We start from the raw sequence: 16,057 nt of genomic DNA on the forward strand, positions 1-16,057 counted from the left end.
ATTCGGTGTTTTTAATCAGTGTTGAGAGTACACCAGTCGGTGGGACACGTCGTTCTCTGCTGAAAATGAATAACTGCTGCTGCTCCCCCTGTCGGACAGGTGTCGTTAGTGCAGCTAATGTAAGGCTCACCATGGACTGAACTATTGTATCGGCAGGGTGGATTAGCCGTCATCCTTCTCGGATCTTTAAAGTCAGTGTATTTGACTTGGGCTTACCATCGGTTATTTGCCGTTTAGTTTTCAGCAGGCAGCGATAAAGATCCCAATCGCGTCTTTATTTTTCACACGCTCGCACACGCCTCCCTCCCTCCTCTCCCACCCCCTTCCCGGAGAAAGTATTGTGTCATTGGTATCGGCCGACCCCCCCCCCCCTCCCCCCTTCCAGTAGTAAAGATGGCGCAGGCACTGTCAGAAGAGGAGTTCCATCGAATGCAGGTAAAATGCTTCTAATACGACAAAGTATCAAGTCGAATTGGGTCACATCGCGGTCCGGGTTGGTAATAAGAAGTAGGGCTCGCTGGGCATTCGGGTCATGAAGCTTTCGTTCGGAAGGCAGGGTCGAGAACAGTGCGGATGTTTTCGTAGGCCAAGGTTGCAGCCTCGGCGTCGAGTGGGCGTTTGTGACCGAGTGTGATGGCGATGGGAGCCAGTCTACTCGGCGGGGAAGAGCCGGCAGAGAGACAGAGATGCGTGGGGAATAGGTAATGCAGAAAACAAATAAGCATATTAATCAGTCCATTGACAGGCTGGTTCACAATTCTGAATTGGGGACGTCTGAGCAGCTAGTCTTTTTGCAAACTAGCTGACATTGTTTTTTTTTTTGTTTTTTTTTAGTGGAGCAGCACCGTCCTAGTCGTATTCTCCTTAATAAGTTGCCAGATTGTGAGTTTTGCTGGCCGGTTTCTAACTAAATCCCTAAATCGGGACGGGGGGACTGTTTTTCCTGTAGTCGACCGCATCCTGTATTGAGGTCCTGAGTGATGGAGAGACCCGGGGCTCGCAGTCAGACCCCGGCGGTGGGTATCAGGTCGCCGTTCGGATGCAGAGCCCGACTCCTTGCTCTTCAGCCGCTGTGTTTATTTTGCTGTGTTGTGACATGACGTTGCGGTTTTGGCGGAGTGCGGCTGTGCCAGTTAGAGCCGGCGAAAATACGCCGGGGGTCCTTCTGTGAGCACGTAAGCCCCCAGTCAGCTGTGACAGTTTGTAACTTTGCCAAGCCAGTGATCCGCACTTTCCTGGGTGAGTCAATAAAATCATAGCGCCTATGTGCCGCTGTTCTCGATGGTCAGCCCTGTCCAGCCCAGGATGTGGTGGATGCTAGATCCTTGCTCAGTGGCTCTTGGAGTAGGTGGGTTGTGTGGCTGTGGACTAGGTGGAAGGGATTGAGTCCGATCTTAGGAGGAACCACCCCCAATATATTCTCAGACAAGGGGTCTATAAATATCGAGCGTGGAGCAGTGCCAGCTCCTGTCTGCTTCAGAGGGTTAATTTCCACACTGGAAGGTAGTCCATTAACATTTTAGCACTAAACCGGAGTCCTTCCTGCTGGCTCTTGGTGTCGAGCAGTGTGTCACACAGGGCAACGAAGCCTTAATCCGCTAAACCTCAAACCTTAAACTTTGCTCGTCTGTGCTCGCCTGCTAACGAGGCCTGCCTTTGGGAGCAATGGCTACTCTTACTTCACTGCAGCTGATAATAATAAATAATAATCCTGACACTTACATAGCGTTTTTCTGGACACTCCACTGATGGCGCTTTACAGGTAATGGGGATCCCCTCCACCCCCACCTGGATGATGCTCCAGTCCTCTCCCCACACACCAGCTCTCAGTGGGGAGGAGAGCAGAGTGATGAAGCCAGTTCAGAGATGGGAGTTATTAGGAGGCCATGACTGGTAAAGGCCAGAGGGGAATTTGGCAGCACCCCTACTCTTTTTGAGAAACGCCCTGGGGTTTTTTATGACCACAGTGTGTCAGTTTATATGGCTCATCCGAAGGACGGATCTTTTTTTACAGTATAGTGTTCCTGTCACTATACTGGGGCAATAGCACCCACACAGACTGCAGGGTGAGCGCCCCCTACTGGCCCCACTAACACCTCTTCCAGCAGCAGCCTTAGCTTTCCTAGGAGTCTCCCATCCAGGTACTGGCCAGGCTCTCACCTGCTGAGCTTCAGTGTCCACAGCTGCTGGAATCTATGAGTCCACAGCAAGCAATACCTTTCTAGGATGGGAGTGCATCCACAAACATTTCAACTCCAAGGGACAGGAAAGTCCCTTTGGTCCAGCAAAGAAACACTCCGAATGCACATAAACCAGAGAAGCGGGGCTGAAAATTACACAAGGATCAGCAGTGCTGGGAACCACCTGCAAGAGTTCACATCTACATGCTAAGCGAGTTAAAGATGATATTAGTATATGCCAAACCGTGCTACGGTAGATAAATCCCCTGGACCGCTCATAAAGCAGCTCGATGAGACCGTATTCAGATATCAGCCTGTAGGTTTCTGAAGGATTTGAAACCTCCTTGCAGACATAATCAGAATTCCATAGTTATGAAGTGGTGGACAGTGAATGGGATCATTGGAATGTCTGGTATTTTTTCCAGGGAAAGTGAAAGCAGTTGGCCAGTCTCATGGTTGTCACATGAGAGATTCTTGCAAGCGGGGATTTTCATACATTGCAGAAATCAGTCCTGTCTGAGCTGTAACTCTGAGGCAAATTGCAGTGCAAAGACAAACGGACTTGGGAAAGCCATTTACCTGAAGTTATTTAAAAAATAATTTACAGTCTCTCTAAATAATAATGCATTGCAAATTTGTCTTCTAAATAGAGTTGCATTAAACAGTAAAGTATGTTCACTATAAATTCAACTGTTTTATGGGAATTATGTAAATTGATGTTGACTGAGGTGACTTAACACTTAAAATTGAACCACTGCTTGAAGGCTCTTAGAGATTTGACCGTCACTGTCCTGCAAAAAGTGAAGGAAACAGATTCCCTTAGTAAGAGAGAGGAGGTAACGCATCTCTTCTTCCTCGTTGTTTGAGCTTCCATTTCTTTTTTATTTTGTGTCTTATTTATGGTTCTATCCTATATGATCTGAAATTCAAAGGGGATTTTTTTTACCCGATTGCAATAGCATGGTAACAAAAGAAAAATACAACAAAAGTTCTTCCCCTCTTCATTACAGTATAAATGTTCACATTGATATTGATAATACTTTTAAAACTGTTTTTATCGGTACAGTGGCACACACATTAGTGCTGCTGTGTCATAACTCTTAGATTTTAAGTTTAATTTTAGCTGATGGTTCCTTCTGTGTGGAGTTTGCATGTTCTCCCCTGGGGCTCCAGTGGTTTGCCTCCACCTCTCGAAGACGAGCCAGTTGTGTTATACTAAAGTTCCCTTTCCACCCGGTCCAGGAGTGCAGCCCAGCCCTCGTGAAACCACTTTGCATGGAGTTGCTCTGCGCGAGCTGAACTGTCTTCTGCTGCATCTCTGTACACAAAAGTTGTTTTGTAGAACCTGAACCTGTGACCAATGATCAAAATGGTTTAAATGACTAGCAGCCCTTGATTAATGCTCTCATGTGCTCCTCTCCCCCTCTCCTCTCTGCCCCTGACCCTCCCCCTCTCCTGCCCGTCTCTGCTCCGGTTGCTGATCCTGACTGGATCCCCCACGTCCTCTCCTCTCTCCTGACCCAGGCTCAGCTCCTGGAGCTGAGGACACAGAACTACCAGCTCTCCGATGACCTGCGCAAGAACACAGCTGGTAAGAGACAATACGCGCAGCTGGGCTCTGTGGCCATGCAGAGGCATCAAAAGCTTAGTTGAGCCTGAGATTTTCTGAATTCCTCTGTGTAATTGTAAGTGGCTGGTTGGGACCTGTTCTGTAGATAAGCAAGTCATCATCCTGTCAGTTTTCTTATTGAGGCTGCTTCTGCAGCATGGCTCTTTTAAACGAGCCTGACTGCTGCAGGGTGCGGCAAAAGACCAGAAGCCACATCACAGCTGTTTATGTATTATTAAACCCCAGAATTGGTCAGTGGTTTCCTTCTAGTAGCTTCCTAGTTTGAAAGTGGACGCTGTGAGTCTGCCGGTTTGGTTTGGTGCTGGGGCTGTGTGCGCCAATCCTGGATAATAATGTAGCCCAGAGTTTAACCAGCGCTGTCGGTGCCTTAGGTGTTTGACAGGCAGGTGTCCCTTCAAGGTCATCTCTAGCCAAGGACTGAGGTGGTCAGTCCTGGTCCCAGAGGGATGGTGTGTCTGCAGGTTTTCAGTCCAGCTCAGCTCTTAATGAGCTCAGTTAGCTCCTTACTGACTTAATTGGACCAGTTTACCAGCTTCTCCCAGCTCTTCAGATGCTGGTGCTTGGCGGAGATCTAGAAAACCTGCAGACTCACTGAACGGCCCTTGGGGGCTTTTGTGTGCATGTCTAGAGTGCTCAGCATGTGTTTCGCCGAGTCTCCTGTGGTGTGAAGTAACAGGTCCTGAAGCGCTTGTTCCTCTGGTGTTGCAGAGCTCAATGCCCTGCGCCAGAAGACCTCCACCCTCGAGAAGGATCTCCTCAAAGCTCAGAAGGTAGGACAGAGTGTTCACTGCTTTTCCAGAGTCGTGTCAGTGAGAGGGTGGAGTCTCTTCGCCAGCTCTCTCTTCTTCCCAATGCTGGTACTATATCTGCTCCTGTTGTTCTCCTGTCCCAGCCACCGCTGCTTAAACCCACCACTACTACTGTTGCCATTGATACCAGTGCACATTGTCACCCAACGAAATAGTATCGGAGGACAGGGTGGAATAGACAGGCTTAGTAGTCTCTTGCTCTCATCCTCAAGATGGAAGTGCAATTAAAACTGAGAGCAGGAGGCTCATTTTTACACAAAGGGTTGTGGGATTGTGGAACAGGCTACCCGACCATATGGTTGAAGCAAATTCTTGGATCAGTTAGATGCTAACTAGCAAATGGGCCAGATGGGCTTACTGGTCACCTAGCGTTTCTAATTGTTCATATGTGCAGAATGAGAAAGGTCTTGTGCACCTGTACATGTGAGCATATGTATAGAGATTTGTCTGTATCGAGGTTTGAATCTCATAGGTTAATTTTGTTTTGCAGGCTCTTGGCAAGAGTAAGAAAGCTCAGGTGAGTCTGTTCGTGACTTGCAGGATGACGATTTCTGAGTCTTTCCACACGCGGCTTGGGCTGGTTTAAATAGGAAAAAATCGGGGAAAAAAATTAGCTGTTAAGCGGAATAAACCACTTAGTAAGACTTTGAGCCTTTTTATTCTCCAGTGGATGCAAAGAAGGTATCTTTATTTTGACAGCTGCACACACTAATTAAATTAAGAACTTAATAGGTTAATTAATGAACAGTTTATCAATGTTTAGCTTAAGTCCTAGTAATTCTAATTTTAACAATTGCTAACATTTGACCTTTACAGTGTGCATTTTCCAAAACAAGGAGTGCAAAACAATTATGCAAAGTAATTGATGTTTACACAATCTACATAGATGAAACCTGCTCAAGACATTTTGGGTCTGATTGTGCAGGTTGGAGAACCATTTTAACAAGAGTAGAAACAAGACTTCCATAGCAGACTCGTGTATTCTTTTTAATTCAGGCGTTGACAACACAGGGGCTTTGTGTGTATTGGCAAAACAAGCTGACGAGCCAGGCTCTGTAGGAGCTCAAGTTGTCGGGGGCTGGGAATCTGACTCCTGTGTCCTGTGTCCTGTGTCTGTGGGCAGGAAGTGGACGCCCTCCTCAGTGAGAATGAGATGCTCCAAGGCAAACTGCACAGCCAGGAGGACGACTTCAGGCTGCAGAACAGCACCCTCATGCAGGAGCTCTCCAAGGTGCTGAACTCTCCTGGAGCCCACACCTGCAGTAGCTGAAGCTGAGCTGCTCTTTCATACCCAGTAGGACAGAATTCTTTATTGCCACACAGCAAGACCTGGCGGAAATTGCTTTAGATAAAGCTAGAAAACTTGGAGAAGCAGACATATAGCACAATATTGAACTACAAATATAAATGAAAAGACAAACAAAGCACAGTCATAGTCGCTTATATGTAAGCGTTAAACTTACCGTCATGCTGATGCCTTTTGTGCTAAACAGTCCAAGTGGACATGCCCTCTAGCTGTTAATTCATTATTTAAGCTGTTTATTTCTTTCATGTCATCGCCAGCATACATACAGTGTTAGTCTTCTTTTATGCTGAAATTTTGGTTTCACCTTTGGGTTTAATTACTTTCATGTCTTTGATATTCCACTTGTTAAACCTAAGTAAACCCGCTTTTGCCCACAGGGAGTTTTAAATACATCTGTGTGTATTGTAGTACCTTCTGTTCCTCTGTCAGCGCTGCTTTTTTCATGAAAGGAAACCAGAGGCTGAAACTAGAACAAATAAACACAGCCGGCATTAAAGAGTAGGAAGCATGAGAGGTTCAGTCACGGATATCTTGTTTTCCTGAAAAGGGCATTTACGTGTATGTTTGTGCTGACTGCTTTGCTCACCATGCAGCTTGTGAAGAGGTTTTTAATCTCCCTGTCGAGAAGGCGACAAGAGAAAACATGATTTGCTTTGCGTCTGTCTGATTAAGACATATACACGCTGGTGTTTGCAACATTAACGTTCTTCCTTTGTGACTTCCTGTCAGCCCCCGCTGCCCGGGCAGTGTGTGGGCTGTTGTGTAAAAGCCCTCTCGGGGCTGGAGACGCGCAGGCACGCTCATGCTCAAGTAGCTCTGGCCAGTGAGTGGGTACACACGATCACCGTGATGTTTTCGTTTTTCATTTTTTAATGAGAACTGATAAATACAGCCAGCAAACACAGGTCCTGGAGGGGAGAAACTGAAAGACTGGAGACGACATGGATGTTAACGAAGGAGGTTTTTCAGAACAATCTTAGCCTTATTTTCATCACATAAACATAAATGTGCTGTCATCAAGCACAAACTCTATTTGCGGGGTTGAGATCAATTCAAATCCAAGGCTGTAGCTGTAGCGTTTTGTAGTCTAGGTGTTGGTGGGCCAGTAGGTGGCTCCTTTGGACTGGAATTTCCTGACCAGTGACCCAGGGTAGTGACAGGGGCAGTGTGCTGCAGGAAGGGCCATCTTTCAGAGGTTAACAGGAGGAACTGGTTACTTGGTCATTAAAGATCTGGCACTGTTCAAAAGTGTAGGGCTTAACCCCAGTGTCTTGGCTAACTTCCACTTTGGGCTTGTGCAGTTGCAGTATGTCTTCCTTAGAGTATCCTCTTGAGTCAGCTGGTGCACCTTCTCCTCCTGTCTTGCTGTGTAGTGGGGCTGCTGGTGCAGACTCACCCAGCTGTTCTTCATCACGTTTCTGTGGATCAACCTATATGTTTATGCGTAAATGCTAATTTTGAAAAGTCTTTAAATTCTTGCTTGAATTCATTTCTGTGCTTCATTACTAGCTGAAAAGGTTATTTATGCATTCAGCTTCATTTAAGTTATTGGATTTCATGATGTTGGACTAAGAAACAGAATTGACATAATGTTTACAAGTCTTGCACATCAGCAGCAGGTAAGAAAGCTGGTAATCAGGGCTCTTGTAATGCCTTCAAGCCGTGGGACTCTGAGACACTGAAGCTGATGTTGTCCCCTCCAGCTGTGCTCCCAGATCGAACAGCTGGAACAGGAGAACCAGCAGCTGAGGGAGGGGCAAGGGGTGGAGCCAGCAGCCCCAGGCTCCGCCTGTAGCCCCGTGGATGGAGAGTTACTCCGCCTCCAGGCTGAGAACTCCGCCTTGCAGAAGAAGATGGCAGGTGAGCACAGCGAAGGGGGAGCCCAAGGTTGGGGTGCACAGTTTCTGGAACCACTAGGCACGGTATAAGACAGGAAGTTTCCAGCATGCGTAGTGCAGTGGAGGGTTGGCTTCTAGCAGGCATTTCATGAATTTGCTTGCACATGTTCTGCTCTCTGCCCTCCCTCTTCAGCCCTGCTGCAGCACCGTGAGCGGGAGGAGCAGAGCCAGGCGGGGGCCGAGGTCAACGGGCTCAGGCCCGCGGCGCTGGGCTGCGTGGAGCCGGACCCGGGCCAGGCGGATGCGGGCGGGGGGGGAGCCGGCACGCCAGAGAGGGCGCCGAACGAGCGGATCGAGCAGGTGGGCCCGGGACCGGGGAGGGGTGCGGCCGTGCCGTCGTGGCCCGGCCAGCGCGTCCGGTGCAGATCCAGTTCCGCTTCGTGTTGCAGTGCGTTATCCTGAGCGCACTGTCTGTGCACAGAGCTGCACGCATTTCTCATGAGAAGTTTGTGTTTGCTGTGGAATCTTCTGATTGTGCAAATAAATCCCAACCTCTTGAACTTGAACCTCTTGAATCCTGGGAGCTGCCAGAAGAGACAAAGTATTGAAGATCTGGATATAGATGGAGCATAGAATATATATGCAGATTTAAGTATATGAGTGCTAGTATTGCTATATGAGTAATTAGTCTTGTGTACCACTTCTGTAGCTGGAAATAATGAGCTTTTCAATTCATATCGCAGGCCGAGGCAAAATGTGCCAAACTTGAACAGCGAGTGAAGGAGTTAGGAGGTGAGTCGGGGAGTTTTATTTTGTTATAAAGGGTTTTGCTCTCTGAGGGAAGTGTTTTTGTGGGCTCCAACTGCTGTAATTACAGTCGGAGAATAAAATCATCCAGCACTTCTGATAGCACCCTATTTTAGAAATGGGGATCATCCCTATTGCAGCTCTAGGGGTGCACGGTTTTGAGAGTCTCCCAACATTTAAAGGGAAGAAGCATGTTTTGCTTTTACTTTTTTCATTCTAATGGGACCAGCTACTGAAGACTAACCTGTGTAATAGTGTAATATTTTACAGAACCTTACACTTCAATTGGCAGTGTTGTCTTCCACAGAAATAGTTTTCAAGTTACATATACATGCGGTTAAAGGGTGTTTTAAATATCACTAGTGTAAAGAATTAAAGAAGAAAAGCCATAAAAAATGTTTAAATAAGCAAACCTTTCTTTCCGTTTCCATCGTAAATGTCCTGTGACAGTACTGTTTTTAGTTAGTCCAGTACGCAACAGTGGTTGCGGAGTCATTTAAAAGTTGGCTTCGATTTTGTTCTTAAGGTCTATTTAGAAAACTACTGTTGTGGAATCCTGGAGGTTTATAAGAGGAGTTATATACTAGAGAAGGCTATTCGGCCCAGTAAGCCTGTTAGTAGCAAATTCATCCAGGGATCCAGCACATCTACAGTGGTATCAAAAGCATGCACACCCTTATTCAAATTTCAGCTTTTGTTGATGTAAAAGCTGAAATCAAGACAAATCGCGCCAGATCTTTTTTCACCTTTAATAAGATCTTGTAACCGATAATATTTAAATGAAAAACAAATGGATAATTTTTAGGCACAATAGCTAAAAAAACTTTTAAATACCTTTGTTGCATAAGTGTGCACACCCTTTGCAATGGGGGTTGTAACTGTGTTCAGATTGAACCAGTCACATTCCAGATCATGTACAGAGGTAATTTACCTTCACTTGACATCACTGGACGTGATTCTGATTAGCCCTAAATAAAATCAGCTGTTCATATAATATTCCGCTGTTTATTGTGTCTGCTACCTGCCACTATGTATGCAGCAGTAGGCCAGTTTGAAATGAGGAGCTGGAAGTGTGCACATTGGCGTGCACATGCTCGAGCGGTGTTGCACAGAGTCAGGTTGGCCGGCCTCACCAAATGCTGTTTTGACAGAGGTGGAACTCCAGCTGCACACGGAGCAGGAGGAGAAGAGGCTGCTGAAGGCGCAGCTCCAGACTCTTGAGGTAATACCATGGTGATGTACCGGGTTACGTGCGCTAGCATCTGCTGTGGGCTCTATCGTAGGCCTGTTGTGCTCGCAGGCGCTGCAGTCTCCCGTGTGAGAGCATGCTGCAGCTGCAGTGCTGGACAAGGTTATTGCACTGTTCTTATCTGTACCATTATGGTTGTGTCCAAACCTCTGGTTTTTAATCACAGAGTTGGGGTGCTTCTCCAGCCCTGGTTTAGGGTGCCTTAAAGTACTGAGGAGTAACGTCAGGATATTGAGAGGATCGGGGCAAAGCTGACCATCCCAGACTATCTGGGGAGTGTCTGGGGAGCAGGGTCTTTTTCTTGAGACAGCTGCAGGAACTTGGTGAATCGATGGAGCAACCGAGAGAGTTTCAGTTTTCTCACCTGGGTTTACACCCTGGGCTCCCTGTTCTTTTACCCCTGGGGGCAGAGGGGGTTCTCCCAGAAGGCTGTGTGATGCCCTCCAGGGTGTGAGTGTTTGTCCCCCCCTGCTCTCCGATGCAGAGACTGAAGGGAAGTGGGAATTCTGTCCACACCTGTTCCTCTAAGGAGCTACAGCAAAAGTTCATTGTGAGACAACTGACTGGTTTTCATCTTTTTCTCTTAGTCATCCAAACAGGCAGACCTGACCAAACTGCAGGAAGACCTTGCTAAGGTACCTCGGAGTCCCTGATCTTATTATATTTTATTTCATTGTGATGAAAATGGAATGTAAAGCATGTGTGTGTCTTTCAGCTGCGCTCATTCTTTCCATGGGTTTTGTGGCACAGCTTCCTCTAAACGTAAAGTTTTTAGATGTCAGTTTATTGGATTTGGATTGAATATAACCATTCATAAACTGGAAGTCAAAATGTGTACATTACATACTAGCAGAAATACTGTCCGTGTGTTTTTTATTAGTTTGTGTATCTGTATTTTGTCTTTCTTAAATTATCATATCTTCAGCACACCTGAGTCCTTTAATCAATTTATTCTCTTTGAAGTTAGTTTTTCAACTTGCACTGTCTCTTATCTGTCTCGCGCTGTACTATTGACAGTTCTCTACAGTAAGATTCCTCTGTAACAAGGCATTTAAACAGCCGTTGTTAACTGTAAAGTGAAGTTGTTTTAAAAATCCGTTTGTTGTTACCACTGTGATGAACCGTGTTCATTTTCCCTGTTCTCTTATCGTTCTAGCTTTCTGACAAACTGAAGAAAAAGCAGGAAAGGTAAGGAGGGACAGCAGCATACTCCTGTTTGGGTATGGCATGAGCTCAAGTGGGCCAGGGTGGAGAAGACAGGTGGGCAGTGCGGGCGAAGACAGGTGGGCGGCGCAGGTGGGCAGTGCGGGCGAAGACAGGTGGGCGGCGCAGGTGGGCAGTGAGGGCCAAGACAGGTGGGCGGCGCAGGTGGGCAGTGAGGGCGAAGACAGGTGGGCAACATTATGTTCACATTCCTTTCCCAAGCAATCTTCCCTTAGCAGCATTAAACCACAAAGTCTCTGCGTACCACGAGTTAAATTCCCGTAAAAATATTTCAATACCCGTTATTTAAATGGAGAGAGTAATGGCAACCGACGTTAAAGAATTTTGAGAGCTGTGATTGCAGAGCAACTTAGATGTTTTTTTGTGGTCGTCTCTTCTCACGTTACTGTGTCCTAAAGGAAACCGTTTCAAAGTGATGTCAACAGGTCATGCGGCCTGTTGCATGTCTGTTGGCCGCAGCATCACTTTGCCAGTTAATCTTCTATAGAAAGTACGTCCCACCGCGTCGGGGACTACATTCTGGAGCAGGCTGTCCAGCCACGTTGTTGAAGCCGATATCCCGGCTTCCTTCGAGGAAATAATGAATGGATGTGACCTTGCATCAGATAGCGCAAAGCTACAGATATGACCAAACGGGCGTGATGCTTCCTCTCGTTCGCACCCCTCCGAGGTGCAGGTGGCAGGAGGGGGGTACAGCCTGCGGAAAGGGGTGCTACCAGAGGGGGTGGGGTTAGGTTAGGGCACACAGAGGGTGTGTTAGTGTCCCAGTCTCTCTGGGGGGGGAGATTGCAGTAACAACCCTGTTTCCCACTCTCATGCAGCTTCATGCGCCTGCAGGCTGAAAAGGAGGCTCTCTACAATGACAGCAGGTGAGAGCGAAAATCCCCTGCACGCACTTCTGTCTTTCTTACTGATTGACATGCAATGTTGGCTCCCCTTTTACAAAATAAAGTATTTTATGGACAACATCTATATTATCTGTGGTCTGACCGGAACTTTCTTCTGCCTCGTTGACAGAAACAGCATCTGAAATGCCAAGTTGTTTTTTTATATGTATTTTTAACACAGGAGTGTCAGTCACTGAAAAAATAACCTGGTACCTTTGGGTGCAACTCATTAAAACACCCCAGGGATTTAAGTAGAGTAAAACAATAAAAACCACTTTCTGACTTTTGTTTTGCTCCTGTTGGTTATTGGATTTTTTTTTCAGGATTAAAATCAGTGAGATTCAGCAGAAGAAAGAGGAGGAGTTGAAGTCCATGAACATTCGGAACCAGAAGCTACAGGGAGACCTGCAGGTGGCCAATCAGGTATCAGTGCCTCCACATGCCAACCAATCAGGCTGCCCCACTGCAGTCCAGTCCAATGGTCTGCTCAAGGCTGGGCCCAAGCACTTTCAGAGTAGGAGATACTGTAGTGAAGGCAGTAGTGTTGGGTGGGACTAAGGGGTGATTACTAAAGAGATTAAAACTGTGGCCCTAGAAAGATGTCAAGGGGACACTGGTTTGCAGGAACTGTAGCCTGACTTGAGCAGGCAGAGTCCACCTCTCTTAGGAAGGGGTGAAATCTGTTTCCTGTGATTCTAATCACTGCAGGAAGGGTGCACTGGGCAGTGTGCCGACGCACATGCAAGAAAAGCGCAGGCGTGCTGGCCTAGCGGTGTTGCGGCCTGCTCTAATCTCAGGCGTGTCTTTGCAGAGCATCAGTGAGCTGAAGGAGCAGCTGCAGAGCCAGCAGAAGGAGCATGAAGCAGCCCTCCTTGCACTCAGAGACCAGGTAACCAGCCCAGGGCCTGCCGAGCTGGCCTGTGGGGTGGAGGTGTGGTGCCGGCAATGCCTGTCCGCTCCTTGGCAGCGCCTCGATTGCTTAACTCTTTTGCTGCCAGAGCTTCACCCTTGAGGAGATGCAGTCTGTGCACAAATAACCCCGACTCGGACGAATCTGCGCAGAAATGATTCCAGATTAAAAGGGAAACTATTGCATATTGAAATGGATTTGACAGTGTCTGGTGTGACAGTGAGTTAGATTGTGCTGGATGTTCTTTAGACCTTGGTTGTGGTTTCTGTGTGCACTGCACAGCAGAGCCCGCGGTGGTGGTATAGCCTCCTGAATTGTAGCGGGCTGTGTGTGGAACGTGATCATGGCCCCAGGGTGACTGCTCTTTCACGGTAGCCAACAGCTACAACCAGTTCATGAGGATCTCCCTCAAGATCAAGCCCTACCCCCCACTCTGTAGGAGTAGCTCTCGGGAGCTGAAGGCGGCAGATTGCAGGAGTTTTCTCTGGCTCTCGGGGTTGAAGTCCCTCCTCCATAATTAAGGTTGAACTGGAGGACAGGCTTGATGTGGAATAGAAGGAGTGGGGCAAAATCTCTGATGGATCATTGGAGGAAATGGCTGATCCAGGCAGATGGATCTCTGTCAGCCAGGTTTGCAGGATCGGACTTCAACAGAAATCCAGTAGATTTTTTAGTTCTTTGTGCTTGTCTGCCAGACAGACATTTAAAACAGATGTGCTATTCTCTGGACAGGAAAAGAAGAAAGAAGGTCCTAAAATCCTAGTGTCCTCTTCAGTCCATCCCCCAGAGTTGCTTGTTACTATTAAAGAGCTGTTGCTCCAGATAGCTGACTGCTCAGGGGCCTTGTGAACCATGCAGATAGGGAAGTGGAACAGCAGTCTGCAGAGCCACTAATGAGTTGTCAGTTTATAATGACTCCCACACTGCTGGTGATAATCTCTGCGTAGGAATTCGACCCCCTTGTTCCGAGTGACACCAGGAGTTGAGAGTGCCGAATGCACTCAGTGCCTTTAATGTCTTCCTGACTTATTGAGGGAGATTCTGTCAGTATGGCTTATGTTCAGGAGTCCTGGCAAGACTTCTTGAGCTCTTTAGGCGTTTTCAGTTTTGAAACGTTACCATTATGTCTGTAGCTAGCGCTGCAGGAAAGGAGTTCCTGAAGAACTGCCTTAATGGGCAGCCTTCCTTGAAAGAGGTTATAGGGAGCTGGCTGGCTGTGATTGTCGTCCGTTCGGCGGGGCTCTGCAGATCACAGAGAAAGAGGCAAGCTGTCGGGTTCCTTTTGCTTATGAAAACTCTGCTGCTTTCCTTTTAAGAAGTCCAGAGTGTTAACCCTGCTTTCCTTGCCTTCTGCAGTGCAATCAGAAATTAATCCTGTGTCCCGTCCTTTTAATTCAGTCATGCCTTGATTCAGCTGTCTTCGTGCCTGGACTTTCTCTGCTTCTGTGTTCTAATCTCTTTTTTTTTCCATCTTCTTTTTTTTCTTCCCATTTCTGGTCTCTCCTTCCTTTCTGCTTGACTCCTTTTGTCTCCTTCTCCCCCCCCCGCTTTCCTGTGCTTTCCTCCCTTCTCCCCTTCTTGCCTCCTTGTCGCGTTCCGCTGTGACTCCTCCCATTCATCCTGTCTCCCTCGCACTCCTCCGACACGACTCCCTGTCTTCTCCTGCTCTTCCCCTCTCTCTCCCACTGTGATACAGGTAGCGTGTCAGAGCGCAGTCAGTCAGGAGCAGGTGGAGAGTATCCTGACTGAGAATGATGCTCTCAGGACTAATCTAGCTGCCCTAGAACAGGTACTGCTCCCCTCTTCTCCCTGCGCAGGCAGAGCACTGGGGAGGCTTCTCCTTGTTTCTGTGTCTCTTCGGACACTCCTGCACTCACCTGGGTACCTGAACCCAGCCACGAGGTTGAGTGGGTTTGTGGGTTTGTTTGCAGCTGTCTGGGCAATGGGGCCCTTTTCAGATTACGAATCGGTACACATCCTCAAAGAGACATTAGTTTGCAATCCTGTATCCTGTTCAGTTAGCATTGTGATTCAGTCTTTAGCCGATTGAGACAGCTGTGTTTGTTCATTTATGAAAGTAATGATGTGTAATTAGACGGAAAAGGATATTCCGAGTTGTTGCTCCCAGCTGTGCTGTGTGATCTGGATTATAAATGCAGTACGGTGCTCTCTGGGTGTCCTCATGCATGTCCATTCTTCAGGCTGCAGAAGAATTGAGAGAGGACTCCAAGAGCTTCACATCCCTTCCTCTTAGCCTGCAGCCCTGTTGCTGGTCAGGGCCTTCTTCAGGGATTCTGGGAAAAGGCTTTGCTGGGCCGTTGTCTGAGGGGAGTGCACACAGGCTCCGGTTTTTCTCCGCACCCTGGCCAGGCCGCAGGGGAGCTGTGAGGGCAGTCGTCTTCTCTAGTTGGGCATGGCAATCTTGTTTCAGAAGGGCTTATGAAAACCAATCCGCGTTTCGTCTAGGTTTATTGCTTTGCTAGTGTTGCCTTCGTCATGGGTTGCAGTTGTGCCAGACGTGTTCTGAAATCGGCACTAAAGTTACTAAGTTATGAAAGTAAAGCTGTCTGTTCTGGACACTTATCTTAATTTATGTCTTAAGGTGATGTTATTGGCTGGGTGTTTCCTCCTCTAAAGCAGCAATACCAGTAATAAAACAAGGAAATTATGAATTATTTTTTTGTTGATGCTTTAGACATGTCCTTTCACAGTTCTGCAATTAATGTGCAGAAGGGAGCTAGTGCCCAGCTCAGTTGTCCCACGTGCTAGCGGTGCCTGTGGGGGCAGATGTCCTCATGCTCTTCCCTGCCGTGTGACAGATCCAGACCGCCAAGACCCAGGAGATGAATGTGCTGAGGGACCAGAACGTGGCCTTGACCGTGGAGCTGCAGCAGAGGCAGGCTGAGCAGGAGAGCTTCCTGGCCCAGAGGGATGACCTCAACTCGCAGCTGCAGGTCAGCCTGTGCCGCCTTTTACCCTAGAGCCAGACAGCCACTAGGGGGCAGCAGTCACGTGCATGATATTAATATGCACTAAGGCACCAGTTCTGTTTGAAATCATGCTAGAAAGTGGTAGTGTGGCCTTCAAGTGCAGATTAATGTGTTTGTCATTTGCATTTACTGTGTATTGCAGGAGAACTGTTTGGACACCCACTGCATAGCAGTTTGGTCCACTTCCGGGTTTTCCAGCTGTAGGCAGTTGTATTTAATAAACCAAC

The 16,057-nt window shown here is 47.6% G+C and overlaps 1 protein-coding gene across 4 annotated transcripts in view; it reads left to right on the plus strand.

The window, feature by feature from the left end:
- The first annotated feature begins 351 nt into the window (after positions 1-351).
- gripap1 (GRIP1 associated protein 1) overlaps positions 352-16,057 on the plus strand; it is a 43,951-nt gene continuing 28,245 nt past the window's right edge. The window contains exons 1-17 of one of the 4 annotated variants that reach the window (XR_015933665.1): positions 352-435; positions 3,705-3,771; positions 4,519-4,580; positions 5,110-5,136; positions 5,743-5,850; positions 7,629-7,785; positions 7,957-8,123; positions 8,507-8,555; positions 9,722-9,792; positions 10,407-10,454; positions 10,976-11,007; positions 11,865-11,912; positions 12,254-12,353; positions 12,742-12,819; positions 14,537-14,629; positions 15,042-15,224; positions 15,660-15,794. Coding sequence is in view for 3 of the 4 variants with exons in the window: in XM_088623718.1 (XP_088479844.1) it covers positions 394-435; positions 3,705-3,771; positions 4,519-4,580; positions 5,110-5,136; positions 5,743-5,850; positions 7,629-7,785; positions 7,957-8,123; positions 8,507-8,555; positions 9,722-9,792; positions 10,407-10,454; positions 10,976-11,007; positions 11,865-11,912; positions 12,254-12,353; positions 12,742-12,819; positions 14,537-14,629; positions 15,042-15,224; positions 15,660-15,794 (1,467 nt within the window). In the remaining variant the exon portion in view is untranslated. The remainder of the gene's footprint in view (positions 436-3,704; positions 3,772-4,518; positions 4,581-5,109; positions 5,137-5,742; positions 5,851-7,628; positions 7,786-7,956; positions 8,124-8,506; positions 8,556-9,721; positions 9,793-10,406; positions 10,455-10,975; positions 11,008-11,864; positions 11,913-12,253; positions 12,354-12,741; positions 12,820-14,536; positions 14,630-15,041; positions 15,225-15,659; positions 15,795-16,057) is intronic. The other 3 variants (XM_088623718.1, XM_088623719.1, XM_088623720.1) reach the window with 3 other exon arrangements.

The sequence above is a fragment of the Lepisosteus platostomus genome, chromosome 3 (genome assembly GCF_059453375.1).
Source record: "Lepisosteus platostomus isolate fLepPlt1 chromosome 3, fLepPlt1.hap1, whole genome shotgun sequence".
NCBI lineage: Eukaryota > Metazoa > Chordata > Actinopteri > Semionotiformes > Lepisosteidae > Lepisosteus > Lepisosteus platostomus.